The sequence below is a fragment of the Dryobates pubescens genome, chromosome 36 (assembly GCF_014839835.1).
Source record: "Dryobates pubescens isolate bDryPub1 chromosome 36, bDryPub1.pri, whole genome shotgun sequence".
Lineage (NCBI taxonomy): Eukaryota > Metazoa > Chordata > Aves > Piciformes > Picidae > Dryobates > Dryobates pubescens.
In genome coordinates this window covers 764,490-791,840 of record NC_071647.1, presented here as the reverse complement: position 1 = coordinate 791,840, position 27,351 = coordinate 764,490, and the positions used below count along the sequence as shown (strand labels likewise).

The 27,351-nt window shown below is 61.4% G+C and overlaps 3 protein-coding genes across 3 annotated transcripts; all 3 read right to left on the bottom strand.

The window, feature by feature from the left end:
* Positions 1 to 333: 333 nt before the first annotated feature.
* Positions 334 to 4,778, bottom strand: LOC104298179 (keratin, type I cytoskeletal 15). Its single transcript, XM_054176747.1, has 8 exons — positions 4,092 to 4,778; positions 3,388 to 3,470; positions 2,492 to 2,648; positions 1,787 to 1,948; positions 1,561 to 1,686; positions 1,233 to 1,453; positions 824 to 849; positions 334 to 432 (listed from the first exon to the last, which is right to left on the bottom strand). The coding sequence occupies exons 1-8, from the start codon at positions 4,653 to 4,655 to the stop codon at positions 356 to 358; spliced, it is 1,416 nt and encodes a 471-aa protein (XP_054032722.1). The 5' UTR covers positions 4,656 to 4,778; the 3' UTR covers positions 334 to 355.
* A 3,984-nt stretch (positions 4,779 to 8,762) lies between these two features.
* LOC128898977 (keratin, type I cytoskeletal 19-like) lies at positions 8,763 to 14,203 on the bottom strand. Its single transcript, XM_054176808.1, has 8 exons — positions 13,641 to 14,203; positions 12,050 to 12,132; positions 11,588 to 11,744; positions 11,209 to 11,370; positions 10,996 to 11,121; positions 10,390 to 10,610; positions 9,487 to 9,512; positions 8,763 to 9,023 (listed from the first exon to the last, which is right to left on the bottom strand). The coding sequence occupies exons 1-8, from the start codon at positions 14,079 to 14,081 to the stop codon at positions 8,992 to 8,994; spliced, it is 1,248 nt and encodes a 415-aa protein (XP_054032783.1). The 5' UTR covers positions 14,082 to 14,203; the 3' UTR covers positions 8,763 to 8,991.
* Positions 14,204 to 20,798: 6,595 nt separating this feature from the next.
* LOC104298178 (keratin, type I cytoskeletal 16-like) lies at positions 20,799 to 24,115 on the bottom strand. The gene is given in 9 exon segments (XM_054176751.1): positions 20,799 to 20,877; positions 21,194 to 21,270; positions 21,722 to 21,948; positions 22,111 to 22,236; positions 22,572 to 22,733; positions 22,855 to 23,011; positions 23,150 to 23,232; positions 23,653 to 23,860; positions 23,862 to 24,115. Coding segments are annotated over 9 exon segments (1,314 nt in total). The 3' UTR covers positions 20,799 to 20,857.
* Between the last annotated feature and the right edge of the window lie 3,236 nt (positions 24,116 to 27,351).

Genomic DNA, 27,351 nt, shown 5'->3' with positions numbered 1-27,351 from the left:
GTTAAAGTCATCTTCATTACTGCTGCTCCCCACTGAGCAGCCCTTGCTGGCACTGTGCCAGGGGGGTGCTGATGTGTGGCACTGCCACCCTGACTCCAAAACACAACAGCAGCCTGGGTGGGTTTGCAGAAGCAGGACAGAAACTTTATTGTGGGGAGGCTCCCGAGGGAGCTACACAGCTGCTGCCAGGGAACAAACCTGGCAGCCCTGGGGCAGCGCCAGGGCAGCACCTGGAGGGGGAGAGCAAAGTGCAGGAGAGACCCTGAGCTGCTGCACGCTCCTGGATCGGGCAGAAGCAGAAGGGATCTGCGCTGGCCCCCGGGCAGGCTGCAGGGGGGCGCTCAGCACTCCCTGCTCAGAACCTCCTGTCGCGAGAGGCAGGCTTGGCCTCGCCCTCCACCACCGAGCGGATCCTGGAAGTGCTCAGAGACCCTGGGGGGGAGAGAAGAACATCAGACCCCACTGCAAAGCACTGCCAGAAGCTGCCCCCCCGGGGGGCTCCCTCCCCACCCTCTCCCTGCAGCTCCTCCTCCAGCACGCTGAGGGCACAGCACAGGCTGGCTCTGGAGGCATTTGGTGCGCTGTGAGCTTGGGAATCTTTGGGATTTGGGCATCTTAGAGCCCCAGGAGGCAGGGAATGGAATCGTTTTGGCAAGCAGGGCTCAGAAGTGCCCAGGTGGGGTGGGTTTGTCTCTGAGGGACAAAGGAAGTGGTTGAGGACAGAATGTCCTCTGTGTTGGGCAGGAGGAATCCTCAGCCACAAAGCCAGGTTCCTGCTCTGCCAGCTCCTGTCAGCCCCTCTTTGAATCCAAGTTTTCCTTACCATCCTTAGGGATCACTCCAGAGAGCCTGCAGGGGAGAGGAAACATTTGGTTACTGACCAGCACTCAGGACTCGCCCTGGCTGCCCCCCCCCCGGGTTGTTCCTGCTGCTGCTAAGGTGTCTTGAAGGCCTCTCCTGCAGCTCCAGAGGGCATCTGAGCAGCAGGCAGAGCACTGCTTGCTCCTGAGATGTCTCTGCAGACCTTTCCAAACAGGCAGCACAACCCAGCTGGGGGCGACAGCAGGGCCTGGCCCCTCGCTGGGCAGCGCCAGCGCTCAGCTGCAGGCTGCGAGTGCAGCGCTGGGACTGAGCCACCCGGGGCCAGCTTAGCAGCCGCAAATCGCCGCTCGGGAGGCTGTCAGCTCATTATCCTTATCTCATCATCACAGCCCCGCGAGGGAGCAACCTACTGTGAGTCCTGGCCCTCCAGCAGCTGGCGGTAGGTGGAGATCTCCTGCTCCAGGCGGGTCTTGATGTCCATCAGGCAGCGGTACTCCTGGTTCTGCCGCTCCATGTCGCAGCGCAGCTCTGCCAGCTGCTCCTCCACGCCGCCGATCAGCCCCTGCAGCTGCGCCAGCTGCGCGCAGTACCGCCCCTCCGTGTCCCGCAGGTTGGCCTCCAGGCCGGCTTTCTGCAGCCAGGGGGAGGCAGGAAAGGCTTAGTTTGGCCGGCGGAGGGAAGGCAGCGGGGGAGGCAGGGCAGGGGGGGAGGTGAGGCGGGCCGGGGGCCGCCGCGCACCATGCTGAGCTGGGACTGCAGCTCGATCTCCAGGCTCTGCACCGAGCGCCGCAGCTCCGTGATCTCCGACTTGCCGCTCTGGATCTCCTGCGTGTGGGAGGCCACCTCCCGGTTCAGCTCATCGGTCTGCGGGGAAGAAGCCTCTGTCACATCCCGGACAGCCGCACGGAAAGGGGAGCAGGGAGGGCCCGGGGCGGCCGGGGGGCGGTCCGGGGGCCAGCCGTACCTGGGTGAAGAACCACTGCTCGGCGTCCTTGCGGTTCTTCTCGGCCAGAGCCTCGTACTGCTCCCGCATCTCCGCCAGCACCCTGGTCAGGTCGATGCCCGGCGCCGCGTCCATCTCCACGTTGACCGTCCCGCTGAGCTGGCTGGAGAACTCCTTCATCTCCTGCATGGGCAGAGGACACGGAGAAGGTGAGGCTCTGTCTCCTGTGCTGCTCTGTCTGGGTGCCACAGGAGCGACCCTCGGGGACGTGGCTCCAGCGTCAGCCTCCAGCTCAGAGGCTTTCTGCTCTCTGCACACACAGAGCACAGCTCCTGGCTGCTTTCAGAGCAAGCAAGGGACAGGCAGGGATAGTTCTTGGAAAGCAACAGGCAGAAGGGTTTCACCTCCTGCTCTGGGAGGTGCTGAAGGAACCTTGGGAACCCTTCTCTGCTCTGCAATAGCTTACACCTAGGTGACTTTTACTCAGCCCCCAGGGACGTCCCTGGTGCTTCTGGGTGTCAGGCTGAAGCCAGCAGGTCTGAGCCTTCTGTAGCCAGAGGAATGCTTCCCGGGACACCCTTTGGATTACTTCACACCACCCTTTTCTTCTCACCAAGCTGTGGTGCTGCCATTCAGGTTTTGCTGTTTGCACCTCCTCCTCCCCACCCAAGAGGCACAAATTCCAGAGGGAATTCATTTCCTCTCTGTGCTGTCAGGGACTCTCACCTCCTCGTGGTTCTTCTTGAGGTAGGCCAGCTCCTCCTTCAGGGTCTCAATCTGCATCTCCAGGTCAGCTCTGGACAGGGTCAGCTCGTCCAGGACCCTCCTCAGGCCGTTGATGTCAGACTCCACGCTCTGGCGCAGGTACAACTCATTCTCATACCTGCAGGGCGAGGAGGAGCAGCTCTGGAGCACCTCTGAGTGCTCAGCAGGGTGGGAGAGGATTGAATTTGCTAGGGGATGGGGCAGGGGCAGTGCTCTGGGAAGGACACTGAAGAGTAAATGAGCGCTGCAGAAGCTGATTGTGGCTGCCAGCAGCCACAGGCAGGCTGGCATCCAGCACAAGCTGTTGGCAGAGCCCTCTCCAAGGTGCTCTGAGGGGCAGCACAGGTTGCCCAGCTCTGTCTGGGGCACCACACACCTGCAGCTGCATCCCTGCAGGGTGACTCAGCTGCTCAGGTATCTTGATCAGCTCCCCAGTAGGGTTTGATGTCTGCCCCAAGCCCTGCAGTGTTTGGCTGATTCGATTTCAGGCTGCCCAGGAGGGAGTCGCAGCAGCCAGCAGTCAGCTCCTCACACCACCCTGCTCCTCCCCAGTCTGCTCCTGGCTTCCTTGGGCCAGTGGAGCCAGGCAAGAGCATCACCAGCAGCCTCTGCCAGGAGCTGGGAGATCTGAGCTGTGCCTGTTCCAAACTCAGCTCTCACCACACTGATTCTCTGTGCCAGGGCTTGTTCCCTCAGAGGTTATCAAGGGAAAACCCTTTCCCCTCACTGCCAAGTGTCTCCTGCAGTGACTGAAGAAGCTAATTTGTGCATGAAAAGTGAAGCTAAGCTTTAGAGAACTGCCTGGAGGAAGAGAGAGCCCAGGAGAGAGCAGCCAGATGTGCTGCAGGACAACTCACTTCAGCCTGAAGTCATCTGCAGCCAGCCTGGCGTTGTCGATCTCCAGGACCACCCTGGAGTTGTCGATGGTAGCTGCAAGGATCTGGGGATGAAGAAACACAGAGGAAGGGTCCTGTGAGTGGTGCTCAAGCAGCAGGGGCCTGAGCTCATGCTCAGTGGCTGCTGAGGCTGGGAACCTCCCAAGAGGGCAGAAAGAGAGACCCTGGTGGTGATGCCTCTGCGCTGGGGCTTGCAAGGGCTGCTGCTGCTCTCTGCTCTGCGTGTGGCTCTCGGAGCTCTCAGAGGGAGACCCCCAGGCAGGGAGCACTCCCCACAGGCACCCAGAGCTCAGACACCTTCCAGTGAGGTGGCAGAGAGCAGGTTGTGAGCATCTGATCCTGACTGCACAGGGGAGCCTGGTCCTCATCCTCTGAGGCCTACCCAGCCCCTTCTTCCCTGGTGGATCACTGAGCAGCCAGGAGCGCTCCAGCCCCCTCCTGCCACACTTTGCTGACTTCCACTGCACTCATCTCAGCTTCCCACTCCCAGGATGAAAGGTTTGGGCTTTCAGTCCAGCCCTGGCTCCTCTTTTCTGCTGGCATGCTCACAGCAGAGGGTGTTTGGGGCTGGGGAATCCCACATCTACCCTGTGATGGTTTGAGCTTGCTGTGAGCCTGTGGCCCCTCTGGTGCCCCCAAGCCCTCCTGCAGAGCCTCTGCCGTACCTTGTCCCGGAGATCCTCTATGATCTTGTAGTAGTGGCTGTAGTCCCTGGCTGGGCTGCTGGGAGCCTGCTTCTGGTACCAGTCTCGGATTTTCACCTCCAGGTCGGAGTTTGCCTCCTCCAGAGCTCGCACCTTGTCCAGGTAGGAGGCCAGGCGGTCGTTCAGGTTCTGCATGGTGACCTTCTCATTGCCAGACAGCAGCCCATCGCCCCCACCGAGGTCAAAGCCTCCCCCAAAGCCAGACCCCCCCCCAAAGCCAGCCCCTCCACCAAAGCCAGCCCCTCCCCCAAAGCCACAGACTGCACCACCACCAAAGCCACCAAAGCCTCCTCCATAGCCACCACCAAAGCCAGCAGACAAGCCCCCACCGTAGCCTCCTCCCGAACAGGAGCTGTACCTAGCTGAGGAGATGGAGACCCCCCTGCCACCGGAGCCCCCGTGGATGCTTGGAGCTCGGCAGGCTCCCCCGGCCCGGATGGAGGACAGGCGAGAGCTGCTGCCGCCCCCAGCCCCAAAGCTCCCCCCGTAGGTAGAAGAAGAGCTGTGCAGGAAGGAAGTGGCCATGGCTGCGGCAGAGAAGGCACCGAGGGCAAGGAGGTGGTGCAGGAGAGGAAGATGTTTGCCTTCACTGCCCAGCAGCTGCTTTTATATCCTCAAGAGAGGGGGCTGGGAGACAAACCCAAGCTGCAGCCCTCCCTCCAAAATTCCTCCTCCCTAGAGGTGAGGCCAATTCTGATGACAGGGCTGGCAGGCAGGGCTGGCAGGGCTGGCAGGGCTGGCAGGGCTGGCAGCACATCGCAGGGGCTTGGGGTTGCTTTTTTTAATCACACAAAAGGGATGAGTCAGGGGAGTGGTTGCTTTCCCCCAGGCTATAGTTCTGAAACTCAGGAGTTTATTTCTCTGACATTTAAGAATGGAAAAACAAAGTGAGTTTGGCCACACCCAGGCACCCCCTACCAACCCCCGCGGCTGGGGGCTGGGAATCAGCTCCTCCCGAGAGCTTTCCCTGGCAAAGCTGCAGCCAGCAGCTCCTCTCCCCAGCAGCTCTTCTCCTTTTGATCCCTAGAGTCTCCTATCAAGCCCCTGGAATGGAACCTGAGCTGTTCTTGCTGCTGTCCTGTGCTTGGAGCCGAGGTTGAGACCTTGGAGGCTGAATTTCTGCTACAGAAAGCACAAGAGGAGAATCATTCACAGCAGTCACTGTGCAGGGAGCTGCAGGGGGCACAGCCCCGAGGGCAGCACAAGGCTGAGAGAGTTCTGCTAGAAGGATGAAGATGGGAGGAGGAACCCCTGGGGCTTCTGGAGAGGGCAGCAGGCTGGGCTGAAGCTGTCCAGCTGTGCAGGGCCAAGCTGTGCTCTGAAAGGAGGCCACTGAGGAGAGTCACCTGGACCCCTCACCTGACTGGGGTCTGGGGCCCTGCTGGGGTTCAGATCCAGCTGGTTTGCCTGTGGGACCCCAAAGGCCCAGCCCTGGGCAGTGCTCCGTGGGCAGGGGCAGCAGGCAGGGAGGTTTGGAGGAAGCTGGAAGTGCTCTTTCCCCCTGCTGGCTGCGGGCAGGGTGCCAGTGCCAGGGGCAGAGCCCAATCCTCCTTGGCCAGCAAGAGGACATTCTGCAGGTGCCCAGGCTGCAGCCACAGGGGGTGGGGGCAGAAAGCTGCTGCTGAGGGGCAGCATGGGGTCTAAGAAGCTGCGGGCTGAAAGGAGGAAGAAGAGCAGGGGTGAGGTGAAGGTGGGAGGGACTTTCTCTGAGCTCCAGCCTGGAACCACCAAAGGGATCTAAAAATAAAGCTTTGAAGTAACAAAGAGAAAAGAAACCCCAAAGGCCTCGGTGCTGGTGTGGGGCTCAGCGCGGGGGGCTGGGGGCACACAGAGCAGCAAAGGAGTTTAGACTCCCAGCTGGGTGAGCTCAGGTGAGCTGAGGCTGGAATCAACCAGGGGCTGTTGAGACCTCGCTGCAGCTGCGGGGCCGGTGCAGCCCTGGCTGTATGGAGGGAGCAAAGAACCAGAACCGGCCCCGGCCCCGCTGCGAGAGGCAGCGCAGCAGCCCGGTGCTGAGCCCGGTGCTGAGCCGGTGCCCCCTCCCCCAGCTCGCAGCAGCCACAGGGTGTTTCCCAGCTCTGGAAACATGTTTCAAACCGAACCTGGAGCTGTGCCACCAGGGCTGAGCCTCCCCGCAGGGCAGATGAATGGCTCTGCGGGGCTTGCCAGAGCCATCGCCAGGAGCCAGGGAACAAGTTCAGGCAAACCCTCCCAAAGGTTAGAAAGTTCCCTTAAGCCCCCTGGGATGGAAATCAGCTGCGGGGGGGTGGGTGCTGCTGGGAGGCTCTTTGAGGGAGCCCAGAGCAAGAAATCATCACTTGCAGCAAACAGCAGAAAGAGTGAGGGGAAGCCTTGGAGCTTCCCAGTGCCTCCTGCCTCAGCCTCAGCCTCGCTCGCTGGTGAGATGCACTTTGCTCAGTGCCCTCTGCCTTGTTCTCAGCTGCTGGCAGATCACACTCAGAACCCCCAGGAGCAGATCTAAAGCTGCTGCTGCCCTGGAGAGGAGAGGAGAATGCAAGGGAAGCTTCAGCAGAGCACTGTGGAGCTTGGGGGTGCTCAGGGAGCATCATCTGCAGCTTGCTTCAGCTGCTGGGCTCCACAGGCACCTCCTGGAGAGAAGGACCTGCACTGGAGGGAGCTGAGCTGGGACCATCAGCCCTCTGCTGCCAGAGAGAGGGCAAAGCTGTGCCTCTCTGTGTCTGTGTGTCTGTCTGTGCTCAGCATTCACTCAGGGCACTGATTTGTAGCCTTTTTGTTGTTCCTCCCCCCCAGTCTCCAGGCTGAAGAGTTCTCTGTCAAACCCTGCTGCAGGAGAGCCTTTTGGACCAGCCTCTGCAAAGCAAAGAGACATCAGAACAACTCAGCCCCAGTTTGGTGTTCAGTGGCAGTTTGGGAACCTGAAGTGTTTTGGTGAAGCTCATTTCAGGTCTGAGTGGGAGCAGCTCTGGGGCAGTCCTTGGCTCAGTCCTGGAGCCAGCTGAGGTTCTCCTGCCAGGTCCTTCCCTCCAGAGCCTCTCTGCTCCTTGGCTGTGCTCTGGCTTCATTGAAAAATGATCTCTCCCATGTCCCTGAATCCCTGAGGCCTGGGATGCTTCCAGCTCCATAGCACTGTGTCTGCCCTGGTGGAGGTCTGCAGTGCTCTGCTCACTCCTCATGGAGCTCCAACCTGCTCTGTTTCTCCCTAGAGGATCTTGAAGCCAATCAGCTGCTGAAGTGTGTGGGGGGAAGCAGCCCCAAGCCTTCATTCTGCTCTCCCTTCCCTTTGGGATTTCTCAGCACTGTCCCCACAGGGCTGCTCCCCCACCCCCTGCCCAGCTCTGTGCCTCCCTGAGCCTCCCTGGAGGACAGCCCCTGACATGCCTGAGCTCTGCCAGCTCCTTTCTTGCTGCTGTTCCAGGATTAGCAGGGCTGACACACTGCAGCCTCTCCTTGCAGGAGGACAGAGAGTTCCATTCAAGAAGCAGCTTGTTGATCCCTGCAGTCTTTGCTGCCAATCCATCACTCACTCAGGACATTCCTTTAGGGATCAGGGCTCTCCTGACCCACACCTGGGTGCTGCAGCCTGAGAGCCTGCATGGGAACCACACCTGAAACCCTTCCTCAGCCTGCAACCAGGGCACAAAATCCCTGAAGTTATAAACTACAACTGAACCCAGGTGAGAAACCCAACACCTGCCCCCTGCCTGCCAGCTGCTCCTGTCCCCACCTCAGTGCCCCTGAGCCTCCCTCCCTGCTCTCTTTTCTCTTCCTCTCTGCTCTTTCTTCTCTCCTGGGTCTGGTTTCATTTCCTGGCACAGCTTTTCCCTGTCCCCATGGTGCTGTCATGCAAGACCTGCCGAGGCTGGGCTGGGATTGTCCCTGTCAGCCCTTGACTGATGCTGGCAGGTCACCTGAGTCACTGCTGAGCCCCAGCCAAGCCCCAGCTCCTGACTGAGCAGCATTGTCCCACCCTGACAGAGGAGCTCTGTGGCTGTGGGCTGTCCCTTGCTCAGTGCTCAGCCTGGAGAGGGCTCCATGGAGACCTCAGGACAGCTTTCCAGCACCAGAAAGGGGCTAGAAGAAGGCTGCTGAGGGACTGTCCCCACAGGCCTGCAGGGACAGGTCCAGGGGCAATGGTTTGAAATGGGAGAGCAGCAGATTGAGACTGGATGTGAGGAACAAGTTCTGCACCAGGAGGCTGCTGCAACACTGCAACAGGTTGCCCAGGGAGGGGGTTGAGGTCCCATCCCTGGAGATGTTCAGGGTCAGGCTCCACAAGGCTGTGAGCAGCCTGCTCTGGTGGAGATGTCCCTGCTGGCTGCAGGGTTTGGCCTGGATGCCCTTTGGAGATCCCTTCCAGCCCAGCCCATTCTAGGAACTCTCAGTCTGTGCTGAGCAGCCAGGTATGAGGAAGGCTGAAGGCCTCCTCCCCTCCCCAGGGCAAGGAGAGAAGTGCTGAAGGCTGTGCTGAGGTCTCCCTGGAGCACAGGCTGCAAGGGGATCTGCTCTGGGGCAGTGCAGCCCTGGGGTCCCCTGGGTCTGGGCACAGACCACGAGGGCAGGCAGCTGGCAGCAGGCTGCCTGCTTCCTGCCTGCTGGAAGCCAGGAGCAGTGTGACAGTGACCAGGAGAGGCTCAGACTGCAAGTAGAAGATTGTCTTTATTGGAGCAGCTACAGCAGCACAGGAAGCAGCAGAACCCAGGGAGAAGCCAACCCAGCTCCCAAGTTAATCACCAGGAAAGGAATGAATCAACCCAAGCTCAGGGTGCCCAAGGCCTCCTCTGCTCCAGGACTCAGCTCCAGCTCTTCAGTGATGCTCTTCAGCTCCTGGGGCTTGGCTGCTTTTGCTCAGCTGGAAGGTGACCCTGGGGGGCTTGCAGAGCTACTTCCCCTCGGCTGGCTTGTCCCTTTTGTCTGCAGGAGCACAGAGGGAGGAGAGCAATGGCTCAGGTGTGGCACAGAGGAGCCCCTGCTGCAGTGGGCACTAAGCTCAGCTCAGACCTCAGCCCCCCTCCCCTTCTCCCAGGAGGTCTCTCCCTCACAGCAGTGATTTGTGTCCCCCTTCAGAAGCTCAAGGCTGAGCTTCACCTGCATGTTCCTGCAGCTCCCCTGAGCTGGCCAAGCTTTAATTTCCTGGATCCTTTCACCTGGGGGTGATTAAACGTTTGAGGCCTTACTGCAGCATGCCCTGAGGTGCTCCCAGCTGATGACAAATTTGTTCAGCTCTACCCAGAGCCACATTTTGCTGCTTAAGGTTCCAGGCTGCCAGTGCAGCAGCTCTGGGGTGGACACAGGGCCCACTGCCTTTGAGGAAATCAGACCCCCCCTGGGGTCCTGAAGGGGTCCTGAGGGCTTCCTGCAAAGCAAGAACTCTTACCAGCAGTTCCAGAAGAGCCAAGCAACCTGCAGAGCAAAGAGAGGGCAGTCAGGGAGAGGAAGGAGCTGATGCTCTCCAAACCTCTCCACCCCTCCCTCACTTTTTGGTCCCAGACTGTGAGTCACCTCCCTCCCCTCGAGGCTCCATGAGGAGAGTGATGCTGCCCCGGGGGGGCCACCCCATGGCTGCCACCTCCCTTCCCCTCACAGCATCTCCCCCCCTGATCCCCATGGGGCAGGAGCTGTCTCACTGCTCACAGGAGGCTTAGGGGAGGTTGGTGCTGATCTTGCACCTCTGCTGGGTGCCCATCAGCTGTCACTTGACCTCAGCTCTGTCCCTCTCACTGAGGGGAGACCTCCTCACTCTCTACCATTCCCTGAGAGGAGGCTGGGGTGGGGTTGGGGTTGGTCTCTTCTCCCTAGGAACAAGCAGCAGGGTCACAGAGGGTCTCTGCCCTGGGGGGGGTTTGGGTTGGACATTAGAAGAAACTTCCTCAGTGGAAGGGTTCTCCAAGCCTGGCCCAGGCTGCCCAGGGTGGAATCCCCATCCCTGGGGGGGTTTGAAGGAGGCAGAGCTGTGGTGCTGAGGGCCATGGCTTAGCCCCAGCCTTGGCAGAGTCAGAGGATGGTTGGGCTGGGTGAGCTGGGAGGGCTTTGCCAACCCAGACAACTCCATGGCACAGGTTTGGTCTCTGGCACTGCCCGGCAGTGTTTACCTCTTGTGTGGCAACCCTCTGAGGTGCTGCCTGGGAACAGGGCTTGCAACACTTCCAGGGAAGGGATCTCCTCAAGAGCTGGAGAGCCCAGGCTGCCCAGGGCTGTGGATACCGGGGCAGAGGGGCAGCCTGCAGGGCCAGGGGCTGTGGGGCTCAGCAGGGAGGCTTGGTGCAGCCACAGAGCTTACTGCGCGTCCTGCCCCTCCAGCAGCTGTCTGTAGGTGGAGATCTCCTGCTCCAGCCGGCTCTTGATGTCCATCAGGCTGCGGTACTCCTGGTTCTGCCGCTCCATGTCGGCACGGAGCTCTGCCAGCTGCGCCTCCAGGCTGCCCACCAGCCCCTGCAGCTGCGCCAGCTGCGCGCAGTACCGACCCTCCGTGTCCGCCAGCGTGCCCTCCAGGGCTGCCTTCTGCGGGCACAGGGCACCGGCTCAGGGGAGGCACGGCGGGGGCAGGGAAGGGGGAGGCACGGGGGGAGCTGCTCGGGGGGCAGGGAAGGGACAGGCACAAGGGTGGGGATGCTGCTCGGGGGGGCGCTGCTGCTCGGGGCAGGGAAGGGGGAGGCAGGGGGGGGCACGGGGGGCTGGCACTGCTCAGGGGAGGCACAGGGGGATGCTGCTCGGGGGCAGGGAAGGGAGAGGCACGGGGGGGCTGCTGCTCGGGGAGGCACTGCTCGGGGGGCAGGGAAGGGGGAGGCGGGGGGGGGGGGCTGCTGCTCGGGGAGGCACTGCTCGGGGGGCAGGGAAGGGGGAGGCAGGGGGGCAGGGATGCTGCTCGGGGCAGGGCTCTCGGTACCATGCTGAGCTGGGACTGCAGCTCGATCTCCAGCCCCTGCAGGGTGCGCCGCAGGTCGGTGACCTCGGTCCTGCTGCTCTGCAGCTGCTCGGTGTTGACGGCGACCTCCCGGTTCAGCTCCTCGGTCTGAGGCAGGGAGAGGAGCAGATGGGGAGTGCAGGCTCCCAGCAGGTTTGGGGGCTCGGTGCCTGCACAGAGGGGAGGTTTTCCTACCTTGCTGTGGAACCAGGCCTCAGCATCCTTCCTGTTCTTCTCAGCCAGGTTCTCATATTGGTCTCTCATTTCAGCCAGGATCTTGGACAGGTCAATGCCTGGAGCAGAGTCCAGCTCCACATTGACTTGGCCAGACACTTGTCCTTGCAGGGCAGCCAGTTCCTGTGTGGACAGGGCAGAGGAAGACAAAGGATGGGACCTGAACTGCAAACCTGAGGAACCTTCCATGCCTGCCTCGAGGGCTGAGCCCTGGCTGCTTGCCCTCGGACCCTCACAGGGGACTCTTGAGCTTCCTTCCTGCACTGTTGCAGTCCTGAGGACCTCCAGACTTCTGGGCTCTGTTTTCCTCACACCACTTCCAACCCTGGGGATGCTTTACCTCCTCGTGGTTCTTCTTGAGGTAGGCCAACTCCTCCTTCAGGCTCTCGATCTGCAGCTCCAGGTCAGCCCTGGCCAGGGTCAGCTCGTCCAGGACCCTCCTCAGGCCGTTGGTGTCAGCCTCCACGCTCATGCGCAGAGCCTGCTCCGTCTCAAACCTGGGCAAGGCCAAACCAAGCTCTCAGGCTGCCTGCTGAAGGCAGCCCACCCTCTGCTGGCACACATCTGCCTGCTGGGGCTGCTGGTGTGGGGAGCGGTGCCCAGCACCGAACCTTTCTCACTGTACCCTGCCCGGCACAACCCTCCCGCGGTGCTCTCGGCAGAGGCAGCAAGGGCTGGGCTGCAGTGGCGGAACCAAGCTGGTTCCCACACAGGTTTCAGAGGCATCCTGTGCTTTCCTCAGAGCCCTCCAGGCAGGATTCCTGCCTGCCCAAGGTTCTTTTTCCTCCCAGCAATGACTCACTTGGTTTTGAAGTCGTCAGCAGCCAGCCGAGCGTTGTCGATCTGCAGCAGGATCTTGGAGTTGTCGATGGTGGCGTCCAGGATCTGCAAGGAGGGAGAGCTGAGTGCTGGGGCTGGAGCAGCTCTGCTCTGCCCTGTCCTGCTCTGAAGAGAGGGCTGAGATTCTCTCTGGGTTGTAGCTACACCAGGTGAGAGCAGGCTGCCTTGTTCTGGGCAGGGCAGTGCCTGCAGTGAGGTCCACAGCAGCGCTTCGGCCACCACTGTCACTCGTGGGGAGGTCCCTTGGCTCCTCTGGCCCTCAGCTGAAGTGCCACAGTGAGGCACAGCTTGGTGCTGCCTTGGGGGGAAGGCTTTAGAGAGCCAGGGTTTGGGTGGTGCTTTAGACCCACAGAATCCCAGAGTGGCTCAGGGTGGAAGGGAGCTCAGAGCTCAGCTGCTCCAACCTCCCCTCCATGCCCAGGGACTCCTCTCAGCCAGACTCAGCTGCTCAAGGCCTCATCCAGCCTGGCCTTCAGCACCCCCAGGCAGCCACAGCCTCCCTGGGCAGCCTGTGCCAGAGTCCCAGCAGCCTGGCACTGAAGAGCTGCAGGCTCCTAACAGTGGGAAGTGGCTGCAAGGCCTGCAGGGCTTTAAGCTACAGGAGACCTTTGTGTGGTGGGGTTTACACTGCTGCTGTGAAGGCTTTGGGCACATCCTCATTCCCAGAGCATTCAGGATGCACCATGAAAGCCTCCAGAGGAGGTGGTGGCTTGTGAGGGGCAGTCCCTGCTCATGTTTCCCTGGGAGGCTGCAAGTCCTCTTTGCCTGCTGCTCTGAAAACTCAAAGGGATCCACAGCAGCAGCTGGAGCAACATTTTCCTCTCACTGAAGTGAAGAGAGCAAAGGCAGAGGGAGAAGAAAACTCAGAGGAGAAAGCCTGGCTGCCAGTGCTGCCTCTGCTGGGCTCAGTGGCTGAGGCCAGGTGGGAACTGTGGCTGTGCTGAGGCAGGAGGCAGTGCCCTGGGTCATGAACCCGGGGCTGAGGTTTCCTTTCGGTGCTCTCCCAGCTGTGCCCCTGTCTGCCAGCTGGGTATCAGCTGCAGGGATCTGTTATCAGCTGCTGGGGCAAATCCTGCCTTAGATATGGGATGGATTCCTTCCTTTGCCCACAAGCCAAAGGGCTCAGCTCTCTTACTCCAGTTCCAAGCTTCAGTAAGCAAAAGGTGGAAGGAGAGGAAGTGCTGGGTGATGGAGTCATTCCCAGCCTGTGTTTGTCACTGCCTCTGAGGCTCCTGCTGACAGAGCCCCCCAGGCTGCTCTCTGAGCTCTCTTTGTCCCTCTGTGGCCACCCCCCATGAGCTGTGTGTACAGAGAGATGCTCTGCTAACAGCAAGCCCCAGAGGGTTAGGCTCCAAGGCACCTCAGGCCGACTGCTCTGTGTGTTCTGGGGAGCACTTCAAGAGCAGATCCTTCCATACTCATCAAGTCCTTCCCCTCCCTGCCCTGCCCTGCCCCCAGCTGCAGTCCCTGCTGAGGTTTCCCTCCCTGGGTTTTTGTGCTTCCCCCTCAAGTGCAAGCCCCAGGGGGGCCTTGAGGAGCTGCCAGCACCTTACCTTCTCTCGAAGCTCTTCAATAGTCTTGTTGTAGGCACTGTAGTCCCGAGCTGGGCCTGGCCCTTGCTTTTGGTACCAGCCTCGGATTTTGGTCTCCAGGTCAGCGTTTGCCTCCTCCAGGGCTCTGACCTTCTCCAGGTAGGCAGCCAGGCGCTCGTTCAGGCTCTGCATCGTCGTCTTCTCGTTGCCTGAGAGCAGCCCCTCGCCGCCGCCCAGCCCCCCGAAGCCTCCACAGAAGCTGCTGCCGAAGCCGCTCCCATAGCCCCCCCCCAGGCCGCTTCCCAGGCCAGAGGAGACAAACCTGGCAGAGGAGACCGAGACCCCCCTGCCCCCGGAGCCGCCGTGGATGCTCGGAGCCCTGAAGGAAGCTCCCCCGAAGCGCAGCGAGGAGCCGCCGGCCGCCCCGGAGGAGGTCGACTGCCTGAAGCTGTAGGTGGCCATGGTGGGAAGTGGCAAGGACCTGAGCCGAGCTGCAGCCGCCCGAGTCTGTGCTCGGGTCCCCCTGCCCTGCTCTTTTATGCCGGTGGCAGTGGGAGTTGGCCCCGGGAGTTGTTATCTGAGCCCCGCGGAGTTCCGCAGCCTGCGCGGCAGGTCCCTCCCCTTGGTCAGCGGCTCCGCAGGGCTGCGCTTCCTCCCCACCGCCCGCAGCAGCCCAGCCCCTGCCCCGGGAAGCGCAGGCTGGGACCCGGAGGCGGCCTCACCCCGCAGAGGGGAGCGGCCAGAGCCCAGCTGGGCTTCACCTGGCTGGGGACAAGAGGCTGGGAGTGCCCAGCCCTGCTGCAGCCACCCTGGTCCTGCAGTGGCTTTGTCCAAGTCACCCAGGAAAGGGCTGGGAACAGAGCTTGAGAGGAGCCCAGGTGGGGAGGAGGATGTGCAGCCCTCGAGGGAACAGCTTCCCACCTGTCTCCTTCCTTCCTTAAGAAGACTTCTTCCTGAAGGGAGTTTCACTGTTCCCTTCTTTGCTCTCAGCTCCTTCTGGGCTGGCAGCAGAGGAGAGGGTCTGGCAGAGGAGAGGGTCTGGCAGAGGAGAGGGTCTGGCAGAGGAGAGGGTCTGGCAGAGGACATGCCTGGGCTGGAGGAGTCTCCTGGACTCCAGAACCAAGAGTCCTGTCCAAGGAACAGACCTGGGGAGTGAGCACCAGCAGGAACAAGTCCCTGGTGAGACTTTGAGTCCTGGAAGAGAGGAGGGAGCAGAAGGGACACAACCTCTCAGCCTTCTGCTCTGTTTGCTGCCTGCAAAGGTTGTTTCTGGAATGTTCCAGCCCTGCATGGCCCAGCAGGGACTGTCCACAGCAGAGCTGCTTCTGTTGCTGCCAGCCCCTCAGGAGCATCCCTGGCAGGAGCATCCCTCACAGCTCCTCCTCCTTTCTCTCCCTTCCCACCTCTCTCCCTCCGGCCCCCTGGGACTGTTCTAAAGCTGGCCCAGCAGTGCTGGCAGGGAGCAGCCAGGGCTGGGCAGAAACTCCTCCAGCTCCAAGGCCTTCCACTGGGCAGAACCTTTGGAGCAGAGGTCCCTGCTGTGGTGGTGCAGGGAGGAATCCATCTGGTGCCAAAGTGAAGAGCTAAAGCCAAGCCCAAGGAGGGGGCTCTGCTCTCTCTGTAGCCATGAAAAGTGCCCCAGGAGCTGCTGAGGCCTGGGCAGTGCTGGGCTGCTGTGTGCAGAGGAAATGGCAAAGAGCAGGGCAGGGGCAGGGAGGGGAGGAGAGCAAACAGAGAGGCTGGAAGGTGGCCAAGGCACCTGCACCACCAGCCCCATCGGCCTGCATCTGGTGCTGAGGCTGTGCCAGAGGAATTCTGCAGTGACTCAGGGCCAGGAGACCTCACCTGAGGTGGACAAAGCATGGCCCAGCCTTGCCCTGGGCCACTGCTACACCCTGGGCACAGCTCAGCTCTTTGCTTCCTGCAGAGCCTGCAGCATGCAGAGGGCTCTGCAGTGCCCAGTGAAAAACTGCCCAGCACCACTGCCCAGCACCACTGCCCAGCCTGCCCAAGAGCTCCACAGGACACTTGTGGCTGCCACAGACACTCTGGAGCTCCCTGCTGGGGAGCTGAACGTCCTGCTCAGCCCAGGGGAAGCAAAAGCTGCCCAGCAGGTCCCTGGGAGCAGGTGGGAGAAGTGTCAGGGGGCAGCCTGCCTGCAGAGCAGGGGAGAGCTGCAGGGCAGAGGGGCTGGGGGTGGTGAAGCCCAGAGCATGAGGAGCACAAATCCACTGAGCAGAGGTGCAAGAGGCTCACAGGAGAGCAGCCTCCTGCTTTGCCTCCTGCTGCAAGGGGAGGGCAGCATCCTTCCCCCTGGGTGCTCCAGCAGCACTCAGAGCAGGTCTGGGGGGTTGCAGGGGGAGGAGGGTGCTGCACAGGGTTGTGTGGTGCAGCTCCTGAAACCTGGGGGCAGCCTCCCTCATGCCTCAGCTGCTGCTGCCCTGCAGGCAGGGGTGGATTCAACACAGGGGGGGAGACCTCCCCAGGGGGAAGCTCTGCTCCTCAGGGCAGTGCAGCTGCAAGTGGCAGGAGAGGAGAAGCTCTGGAGGCTCTCTCAGATGGAGCAAGGCTTTGAGCTTGGTTACACCACCAAGTGTGTCACAGGCTCCTGGCTTCCAGCCTGCTGCTTTCCAAACCCCTTCCTGCTGCCCCAGGAGGTTTATTGATTACCCTGCACCCCATTTTTGTGCCCCCTGAGTGCCCCTGGGGCACCCTTGGCTTTCCTCACAGCCTGCTGAGCCTCCTCCCAGGCAGGCCCAATGGAATGGACTCCCTGGAGGGTTTAGGCTCCCTTGGTGGTGCCTGCAGCTCCCTGGGTGCTTCTCTGGGCGATGGAGCACAGCCAGGTGGTGGTTCTGATTGATCCTTCTCCATCTCCCAGTGTTCCAGGGGGGATCATTCTTCCTTCCTGCCTCTTTCCCCCAGGGAAGTGCTTCTGGACTCTCCTGCAGGCACATTTTCAGCCTTCATCTCTGCCCTTGCTCAGGAGCACTTCAGCCACCCCACCCTGCAGGGCTCCTGCCCTCTATAAACCACAGCCTGGGGAGGTTCTGTCTCCTGCTGAAGGTCTCAGGCATTGGAATCTCTTTCATCCCAACACAAAATTGCCTCTTGTTGTGTCTTATGTTTTTTCTCTCCCTGAACTTCCTCGTGGGAAGAAGCAGAGCTGCCAAGAGCTGATCTGCAGCTGGGCCTGAAAGGGCTGCTTTGAGTGGCAGCTTTTGGCTGCCTTCTTTCCTGTCCCACCATAAATCATTTCTTTTGAATCCTCCCCAGGTTCTCATTGCCACACAGCCTCTGGAGGTGCCAGCAGAGGCAGAGGCAAGAATGTTTCCGTGCTGCCAGGGGCAGGTCCCGGCACATGCTGCCAGGGGTGCTAGGAGAGCGGAGATAAGAGCAGAGATAAGAGCAGAGATAAGCACTCTGCAAACTTCCTTAAAGTCCTCACTTCTGCAAAGCTGAGGGAGAGAGGTTTGGTGAGGAGGGGTGCAGGGGGGGCTGATTTCTGCACTGGAAGGGATGAGAGAGAAAGCCAGGTGAGGGGAGGGGGCAGGAATGGGGAGAGGAATCCCAGAAGGGGTTGGGTTGGAAGGGACCTCAGAGATCCTCCAGCTCCGAGCCCCTGCCATGGGCAGGGACACCTCAACCAGCCCAGGGCCTCATCCAGCCTGGCCTGGAACACCTGCAGGGAGGAGGCAGCCACAGCCCCCCTGGGCAGCCTGTGCCAGGGGCTCCCCAGCCTCACTGTCAGGAACTTCTCCCCCAGCTCCAGTCTCAATCTGACCTCTCCCAGGGGCAGGAAGGGAATGATGAGAATGCTCTGAGCTGGGCTTGAAGGTGAGGGATCCCTCTTCAGCTCCTGATCTGGGGACTTGTGGTGGAATTTCTCAGTGTTTGTCACTTCCAAGATGTTGGACAGGTAGGGCTGAGGGAGCCAGGAGGAGCTCAAACCCTCCCTGAGTGGGAGCAGGGCAAACACTTGGCACAGGCAGCTGGCTCTGGGGTGCCTTGGGCGATGCCTCAGCATTGGCTCTGAACTGCTGACCCTGCTGGCAGCCCAGGGCCCTGCTGCCACACAGGACCTGAGGTGGGGAAAGAAAAGAGAATTTCCTTGGGTGAAACTGGTGGCAAGAGAGGCTCAGCAGGGACCCAGCCCTGGGGGGCAGCCGAGGCTCTGGCTGTGGTTTTGCACTTCCTCTGCCCTGGTCTCTGGCTGGCAAAGCTCAGCAGGCTGTGCTGGGGCTGGGAAGGATGCTGGAGTCGAGTGTCCAGCTGGCAAGAGGCCACCTCCCCGAGTCAGGTTTGTGCAGGCAGCAGCCCTGGCGAGGGCACCACCAACCCCAAACAGAGCCAGCCGGGGCCAGGCTGCCAGGGCCAAGCCCCTGGCTGTGATTCATGCTGCAGGAGGAGGCTCAGAGCTCCTCAGGGGGCACTTCCCCACCTGGAAAATTCCTGCTCCAAAACCCCAGGGCTGGTAGCCACAGAGTGGATTGGGTCCAGGGGAGCTCCTGCACTCATTTGGCACAGCCTGGGGCTGGGTTGTGGGAAAGGACTCAACCAGGGTTAATTAATTGATTGATCAGTGAGGCTGGAGGTGCCTCTGCTCCACAGCCACACAGTGCCAGGCCCAGCAGTGGGTGCCAGCGGAAAGCTGTTGCCTGCAGCCAGCCTTTGCCATGCCAGCCCAGCGTGGGCTGGTAATGAGTGGGTTAAGGAGCAGGCCCTGCAGCCAGGGCCAGGGCAGGGCAGCAGCTCCTCAAGCCCTGCGTGGCTGAGCCTGGCCTCAGTGTGAGGCACTCCAGAGCTGCACAGCAGCCCAGCCTGGCCGTGGGACTCTGCCCCTGCTCTGCTCTGCCCCGAGGCTCCTGGGCAGGCTCCCGCTGCAGGTGCAGAGGATTGGCTTCCAGAGCTGAGGAACTCAAACAGCCAGCGGCTGCCGCTCGGCAGCAGGCACTGTCTGCGCCTCCACAGTCCCCCCTGCAGGGCTCTGCTCTCAGCACAGCACCAGGGCTCAGCCTCCTCCTCCTCAGCGAGGCTCCTTCTGCTCCCGGGGTGGCTCCAGGCTCCCTGCCCGGCCGTGGCAGCCACTTCTGCTGCTGAAGGAGTCGAAGGCAGAGAGAAACCAACTCCAGCAGGAGAGGAACCCCTGCAGGAACCATCCAGGAGGCTGTGACTCGCTCTGAGTTTGCTGATTCCGTGTGGAATGACCTCAAAAGCTTCCAGCAGAATGGTGTGGAGCAGACACTTCCTTCTCTTCCCTGTCCTCTGCAGGGAGCTCATTCCTGACTCTTTCCCTCTCTGTTGCTTGGGTTTGTTCCCCCTCAGCTGTCTCAGTGCCACCCCCTCAGCTCCTCAGCGTTTCAGCTTCTCCCCTGCCCTGCCTGCTCCCCAGCTCTGGGGCTTGGATTCCACCCCAAGGCTCTTCACAACCCCCTTGGTGTGTCTGCTGCCCTCAGCACTGCAGCTCCCTTGGGTGGCCTTTCATGCTCTGCTGAGTCCCACCTGGTACCTCAGCCAGCAGAGCCCAGGGCAGGCCAGAGGCTGCTGAGCTTGGCTCAGCTCAGCTCAGCTCAGCTCAGCTTGGCTCAGCCCTGGGTGCACTTCCAGTGCAGCCTTAAGATGCTCAGCAGAGGCTGAAGGCAGCAGACCCCACTCAGGGCATTCCTCCCTCCCTGTTCCCTCCTGAGGGACAGCAGAGGGGAAAAGACTCAGGAGTGTTCCCCACAGCCAGCCCAGGACACCCCTGGCTCCAGAAGCCTTCTTCCCAGCTAAGCTGTGGGGTCTCAGGCCCAGGGCTGTGCTGGGTGGCTGAGGCTGGCAGCTTTGGGGTTTCTGTGGGCAGTGGTTGGTGTGGGAGGGAGGAGGGAGGCTGGGGCAGGGCAGGAGGCTGGGGCAGGGCAGGAGGCTCTGTTAGCTTGCAGGGGAGAGCCCTGGGGTGACTCAGCAGAGAGGAGTCTGCTCTGAGTGCCAAATCCCCTTTGTCCTCCAGGGAATGCTCTGGCTCCTGCCTTTGTTCTGCTGTGCTGGGAGCTCTGCCCTGGGCTGTGGCAGGGGACCCTTGGAAGCCTTTCCAAACAACCCTGGGTGGCCAAAGGGACCTGACCCGAACCTGTTTGCCACCCAAGGAGCAAGTGCAAAGCTACAGTCAGAACATAAACTGTTGGTGAGTGATGGGGTGTCAGAGACCCACCCCTCTCACAGCTGAGTCACCTGAGATGTGGCAGACCCTGTTCAGCTGCTTGCTCAGCCCACTGCAAGCCACTGAAGCCCAGGTTCCCACGTTCTCAGTCACTGAGGTGTTTCACCTCCTGTAGTTCCTCTTCCCAGCCCAGATCCTGGCAGTGTGGAACTGGAGCAGTTCTCTTTGCCTGTACCTCACCTTCTCCCTGCCCCAGATCCTGGCAGTGTGGAAGATGAACTGCAGCAGCTCTAGGAAGAGTGAGCCCTGCCTGCACCCTGCCTGCACCCTGCCTGCACCCTGCCTGCACCCTGCCTGCACCCTGCCACCCTCCTGCTCCCCTTGGCACACCCAGCACTCATTTCCTGAGCCTGCACCGAGCAGAGCAGGCAGAGCCCTCCTGGGGGGTGGGAGAGGAGGCTGCTGGGGTGGGATTAGTGTCACCCTCAGTGCCCCCAGGGAAAATGCTTTTGGTTTGCCAAAGCTCTCCTGGGAGTGTAGGGTTGGTGAACCCCAATGGTTCCAGCTGCAGAGCTGGCAGAGCAGCAGCTCCCTGCACCCCTCCTCTCTGCTCCCCTACAGGTGTCACTCTTGACTTGGATGTGAGTCTCCTCCTGCAGCTCCTGCCCAGCCACCCCTGCCTGAGTGAGGATGACCTCATTTGGGGCTGTCTCACACAATCCACCCAGCCTTGGCTTCCCTGGGGAGAGCTCTCCTGGGCCCCACCTCAGCTCTCCACCACACGAAGGCACCAGAGAGATGCTGGACAAGGTTTGCTTTGCATTGCAGGGAAGTGAACTTTATTCAGGCCTTGTGTTAGTAGCAGAAAGTGCCCAGCAGCTGCACTGCAGGCAGGGGGTGAGGATGCCATGAGAGCTGCTGCAGAGCACCACAAGAAGGAGAAAGCAGCTGGAGGTGCTGGGAATCTGATCCTGAGCTCCTGAGCTCCTGCTGAGCAGGCTGTGGGGCACACAGAGGGGGCTCTGTGTGAGCACACCGAGGGCCAGGCTGCTCAGGTGGCAGGAGGCAGGTCAGGGGAGCCCAGCACGTTGGTGGCACCTTAGCACACCCTGGATTGTCCTGTGGGGTGAGAGAGGAGCTGTTAGTGTGGTGGGGAGGGCAGCAGGCTCTGCAGCTGCAGTGGCAGTTCAGGTGCTGTCCATCTGTGCTGGCAGTGTGGGAGGGGAGCTCAGAGCTCAGCCTGCTGCTGACACTAAGGCTGAGCCACCCTGGGCTGAGGAGAGCTGCTGCTGCTTCCATCCCTGCTGCTGCTTCCATCCCTGCTGCTGCTGCAGGTGTGGAAGCTGCCACAGGAAGGGCAGCATCAGCAGGAGAAGAGGTGGAGCAGAGCCATGGGGCCAGGGTAAATGAGGATCCTCTGGGCAGGGTTTCTCACCTGACTTGTCACTGGACTGCCCATGACAGTAGGAAGAGGAGGAATAGGAGTGGGACGTTCCCCCTCCTTGGGAGGACCTGTGCAGGGAGAGGAGTTTTAGTGGAGGGACACAGGTGAGGTGCACAGAGCAGCTCAGCTCTCCCTGCTCCCCCCAAGCATCCCCAGGCAGCTTTTCAGCTCATTCCTTCAGCTGCCTTCTCCTAGCAAGTCCTAGAAGCAGAGCCAAGAGAAGCCTGCAGAGCTGACTGCTGTGCTGGCCCAGCCCAGCTCTGCTCCCCCAGCTGCAGACACAAGGCAGGGAGCCACAGCTGAGTTTTCCACAGCAGTTCCTCCAGTGGGATTCCCTCTGCACAGCCAGCCCAGGAGGGGCTGATGCCCTGCAGCCCTGCTCTGTGCTGTGCACTCCCAGCTTGGGATCCCCACGGTGCTGTGAAGCAGCCTCCTGTGCTTAGGCTTTAGCTACAGGCTGACAAAAACCCCAAGCCCTGCTCTGTGCTCAGCGAGTGGCAGAGCTCCCACAACACCTACACGATGTCCTGCTGGCCCTCCTGCAGCAGTGCCCTGTACTGGGCGATCTCCTGCTCCAGCCGGGTCTTGATGCCCAGCAGCATCTTGTACTCCTGGTTCTGGCTCTCCATCTCGCAGCGGATGCTGGCCAGCTCCTCCTCCAGCGAGTTAATCTGGCCCTGGATCTGCTGCAGCAGGCAGCCGTAGCGAGATTCGGCTTCTGCCAAGGAGCTCTCCAGGGAACTTTTCTGCGGGCGGAGGAGCAGGAGGTGAGCGGCAGAGCTCGGCCCGGCCCTGCCCGCCCCCGGGAGGGGGCCCCCGGCCCCCGCGCACCGGCCCCCGGCCCCCGCGCACCGGCCCCCGCGCACCGGCCCCCGGCCCCCGCGCACCGGCCCCCGGCCCCCGCGCACCGTGCTGAGCTGTGCCTGCAGCTCGATCTCCAGGTTCTGCATCTCTCGCCTCAGCTCCGTCAGCTGCTGGCTGCTGCTCTGGATGTCCTGGCTGCTGGAGGTGACCTGGCGATTGACCTCCTCGATCTGCAGAGCGCAGCCCCGGCGTCAGGGAGGAGCAGCTTGCAGCCCTGTGCTGCGCAGGAGGGCTGCAGGGGAGCAGCCTCCTCGGCTCAGCCCAAGGCTCTGCCTGCCCAGGGTGAGTGGGACCCTCCTCAGGCTACCCTCAGGGGCGGTTTGCAGCCTGAGAGCTAAGAAGGCTTTGGAGCCTCCCCCTGTCATCCCATCCTCACTGAGGACAGCCTTGGATTGCTCCATGGATAGCTCAGGCTCCGTGGATCCTGACCTTCCACCCACCTCGGCACATCAGCCCCAGGCTGTTCCCCCCCCGTGGCTTTTCCTTTGCCATCCCCAGGCCGTACCTTGACCTCGTACCACTGCTCCACCTCCCGGCGGTTCTTGTCGATGACCTGCTCGTACTCCTGCCTCAGGTCGTTCAGGATCTTGGTCAGGTCCTGCCCAGGGGCAGCGTTGACCTCCACGCTCACATCGCCTCCGGTCTGGGACTGCAGCTGCCTCATTTCCTGCAGGGGGAGCAGGAGGCAGCAGAGCTCAGGGCTGGGGAGGGGCTGGGCAGGGGCCAGGGATGAGGGCACCACACAAGGCTGGCTGGACTCGGTGTGCACCTTTGGGGATGGACCTCACCTCCTCATGGTTCCTCTTGAGGACCATCAGCTCATCCTTCAGGCTCTCCAGCTCGGACTCCAGCCCAGACCGGGTGCGAGTGAGCTCGTCCAGGACGTTCCTCAGGCCGTTGATGTCAGCCTCCACGGTCTGGGAGATGACCAACTCGTTCTCATACCTGCAGAGAGCACAGAGAGCCACTGCATGGTCGCTGCCCGGCCTTGGCCACATCACACCTGGGGCTGGAGTCCTCCTCTGTGCTCAGGGCTCTCCCAGAGCCGAGGCCAAGACAGGAGCCGGGCCGCAGGGGACTCACTTCATGCGGAAGTCGTCGGCTGTCATCCGGCTGTTGTCGATCTCCAGGATCATTTTGTTGTTGTCCACGGTGGCAGCAACGATCTGCAAAAGGGGAGGTTGGAGAGGAGGCTCTTGGGCTGCCAGACATCCAGGGCAGGAAGACCCAAAGCTCTGGCAGGGCCTCGTCACGAGGCTTGGGGATGGTTCCTGCAGTGGTGCCGGGGACTCGGAAGGCTCTGGAGCTGCTGTGCGGCTGGGGCAAGATTTTGGCTTCCCCCAAGGTTCTGGTGGAAGGAACGCTGGTGGGGGAAGGAGGGCAAGGACATTTCTGGTGGGAGGTCACCAGGGCTGGGTCTCTGCACACTGGGTCTGTAAGGAAGTCTTTGTCCCCAGCTCATGGCAGAAGAGGCTGAGGGCCGGGGAAGGGCTTGGACCTTCCTCCGCCGCGGGCAGGAGGGTGCAGGGACGAGGGGAGGTGGAAAGGAGAAGAGCAATGCAGGGCCAGGGCTGGGGCTGTCCTACCTGGTTCTGGAGCTGCTCGATGGCCTGGTAGTAGGGGCTGTAGTCCTTGGCAGCAGCAGGAGCTTGCTTCCTGTACCACTCGCGGATGTGCAGCTCCAGCTGCGCGTTCTCCTCCTCCAGCCGCCGCACCTTGTCCAGGTAGGAGGCCAGGCGGTCGTTGAGGTTCTGCATGGTGACCTTCTCGTTGCCACTCAGCAGCATGTCCCCCCCCCACCCCGAAGCCTGCTGCCATGCCCCCCCCGAAGCCCGCTGCCATGCCCCCGCAGAAGCCTCCTGCCGTGCTGCCGGCGCTCATGCCCCCTCCGTAGCCCATGCCGCCTGCCGCCCCCCCGGAGCTGCCCCCTCCGTAGCAGGAGGCGGCGTAGCGCCGGCAGGACACCGAGGAGCTCCTGCCGCCGCCGCCACAGGCCCCTCCGCCGCTCCTGTAGGAGGTGCTGGATGTTCTCTTGATGCTGCAGCTCATGGTGGAAGCGATCAGAGCCCCAGGTGCAAGTCCCCTGCTCAGCTGTAGGCACCAAGCGGACTGCAGGCTCTGTCCTCGCCGGTGGCTTTTATGCTGTGCGGGGTGGGTGAGGGTGGGAGGGAGCTCTCAGCTTCCCATGGAGGCTGCCAGCCCTGCAGCTGCTGCCAAGAGGGATGTGCCAAGGGGAATTTCTGCTGGGGCTTGGGTCTGCCCTCCCCGTGGGTACTGTGTCTGCTGCTGATTCACCCCAAGCCTGCACCATCATCTCAGGTGGGTGGCTGCGAGATTGCCTCCGAGATAGTCTCCTGCTGGCTACTTAGGGAGTGAGACTCATTTTAATTGCTGGGCTTTGTTCTCTGGAGTCACTCTGCCTCCCGAGGAGAGGTGGTGAAAGCAGTCCCTCTCTCAGCACACAGAACCCGAGGAGGGCACAGTGCCACCAGAGCAGGGGCTGCTCAGGGCGCAGCAGCAGCAGCCGTGCTGATGGCTTTACCACTAGTCACAGAGCCATGGAATGGCTCAGGCTGGAAGGGAGCTCAGCTGCTCCAATCTCCGTCGTGGGCAGGGACTCCTCTCACCTCGATTCAGCTGCTCAAGGCCTCATCCAGCCTGGCCTTGAACAACCCCAGGGGGTGGCCTGGGCAGATCAGCCTCAAAGCAGAGAGAAGCCCAGAGGGGCAGAGACCAGGCTGCTGCTGGCGTCACGGAGTGACAGCGCTGGGAAGGGTTGGAGGTGTTGGGTCAGAGGCTGTGGTGCAAGAGTGCTGAGAGGGAGAGGGAAAATCAACACCTCTGGCATCAGCAGCAGTCAGCAGCTCAGCAGGGAGCACAAAGGGGCACTGCAGCAATCCAGGGAGGGAGGTCTGAGTAAGGGCTCACACCCTGTGAGAAGGCAATGGTTAAACCTTAATGGCTGTGACTCAAGCCCAGCAACAGAGGCAAAGCAACTGGTCCTGGCCTGCAGGTAATTAGAAAGCTACCAATTAAAGAACAATCATAATTACCAAGATCAAAGCCTCACATCGGCTCAGCCTGGCTGTGGGAATGGGATTCTGCCCCTTGGCTCTGCTCTGCTGAGACCACCTCTCAAATCCTGCTTCCAGCTCTGCTGTCCCCAGCAGGAGAAGGACTCAGAGCTGCTGGAGAGAGCCCAGAAGAGGCCACAAAGATGCTCCCAGGGCTGGAGCAGCTCTGCTGGGAGCACAGGCTGAGGGAGCTGGGGCTGTGCAGCCTGGGGAGGAGAAGGCTCCAGGGGTAGCTCAGAGCTGCTGCCAGGACCTGAAGGGATCCTGCAGGAAGGCTGCAGAGAGACTTTTGCTGAGGGGGTCTGGAGCCAGGCCCAGGGGGAAGGGTTTGGAGCTGAGGCAGAAGCTGCTCAGTGTGAGGCTGCTGAGGCTCTGGCCCAGGCTGCCCAGGGAGGCTGTGGCTGCCTCCCAAGGCCTTGAGCAGCTGAGTCCAGCTGAGAGGTGTCTGTGGACAGGGTAGGGAGGTTGGAGCAGCTGAGCTCTGAGCTCCCTTCCAACCTGAGCCATTCTGTGACTCTGATTCCCAAGCCACAAGAGCAAAGTCTCTCTAGATGCCATTAGCAGTCAGAGGCTTTGAGGTTGGACTTGGTTCTGTGGTGGAGGCTGTGGAGGCTCCTCAGGCATTTGAGGAGACCTCCAGAGCTCTGATTCCACATCTTCCCCTGGAAGACCTTTTGCCTGTCCCACAGCCCACAGGGCTCTGTGAGCCCAGAGGTTGGTTTGCAGCAGAGGCACTGCGAAGCCTTTCCAAGTGCTGGTTGCTGAGTGGTGAAGTTGGCTGCAGAGCCACAGAGATGCTGCAGAGGAGCCAACAGCAGGCAGGGCTTTGCTCTGCAGCTGTGGTGCCACTGCTGGATCCTCCTCCAGGGAGTGGGCAACCTCAGAAACAATTAGTGGTAATTAATTGTTTTACAGCTGCTGAGTCAGCTGTGGTCTGGGTGAGAAGGGAGCTGCTCCCATGGGTGTCAGCAGCAGCTCCATCTCTGCGTTCCCCAGCCCCCACCCACGGCCCTGCAGCACCCACCTGGCCTGGAGGAGTCTGTCCAGAGGGGAAGGATCCCCACAGCCCCACCTCCTACCCTCACCTTTCCCTGAGCTGCTCCCCCACCCCCCAGGGCTGCTCCCCCAGCCCTGGCTCCTGCACACCTGCAGAGAGTCCTGCTGAGGGCCAGCAGCTTCAGTGCTGAGCTGGGGTCCACTTGCCCTGCTGCTGCTGCCCCTGTGCTGCTCTCTGTGCTGCTGGCACCAGGGTGGTCACTAACTGAGCTCCAGCCCCCAGCCTGCCCAGAGCTGGGTGCTGAGAGCTGGGGCTGCTCAGTCTGGAGAAGAGAAGGCTCTGAAGAGACCTCGCTGTGGCCTTGCAATGTCTGAAGGGGGCTACGAGGGAGCTGGGGAGGGACTTCTTGGGGTGTCAAGGAGTGATAGGAGGAGGGGGAATGGATCCAGGATGGAGGAGGGCAGATTTAGATGAGGTGTGAGGGAGAAGTTCTTCCCCAGGAGGGTGGTGAGAGCCTGGCACAGGCTCTCTTGCCCAGGGAGGTGGTGGAAGCCTCATGCCTGGAGGTCTTTAAGGCCAGGCTGGGAGGAGGAAGGCTTCTGCTCACACAAATCCCTGCTGCTGGCCTGCAGAAGTCACTTTGGGGATGCAGCTTTCCAGAGGAATAGGAAGTTTCTCCTCCCTGGTGCCTGCTGCAGCCCTGCAGTGAGAGGAGTGTGGTGGCAGAGCCAGGCCACAGCAGTGCTGAGAGCTCTGACCCGGAGAAGCCTCCTGGGAGGTGATAACAGTGAGGAAAGCTTCAGTTTGCTTCCCTGACAGAAAGCCTCAGGCTCGAATGGCACAGCAGACACTGCCAGGGGGAGAGGGGAAGAGCCAGGACCTGCAGCTGAGTGAAACCTGCCTGCTTCTGTGCCTCTGGTGCCCACAGGGACTGGAGAGAGGCTTCCCTGTCACCCTCAGGCAGCAGAACACCTCCAGAGGGCTGTTCTGGGCTCCTGTGGTCCTCTCAGCTCCACTTTCATCACATATTTGATCTTCTTAACCAGAGAAGCCAAACCCAGGAGCTCCCTGCAGTGGGGGGGCTGAGCCTCTCCTTCCTGCCAAGGAGCACAGCAACCACAGCTCCCTGGCATCATCCTGGTGCTGAAGGGGGAATTTGCCTCAGGAGGGTAGGGATGGCTCTGGGGCAGGGCTCTGGAGGGAGCTCACTGCCT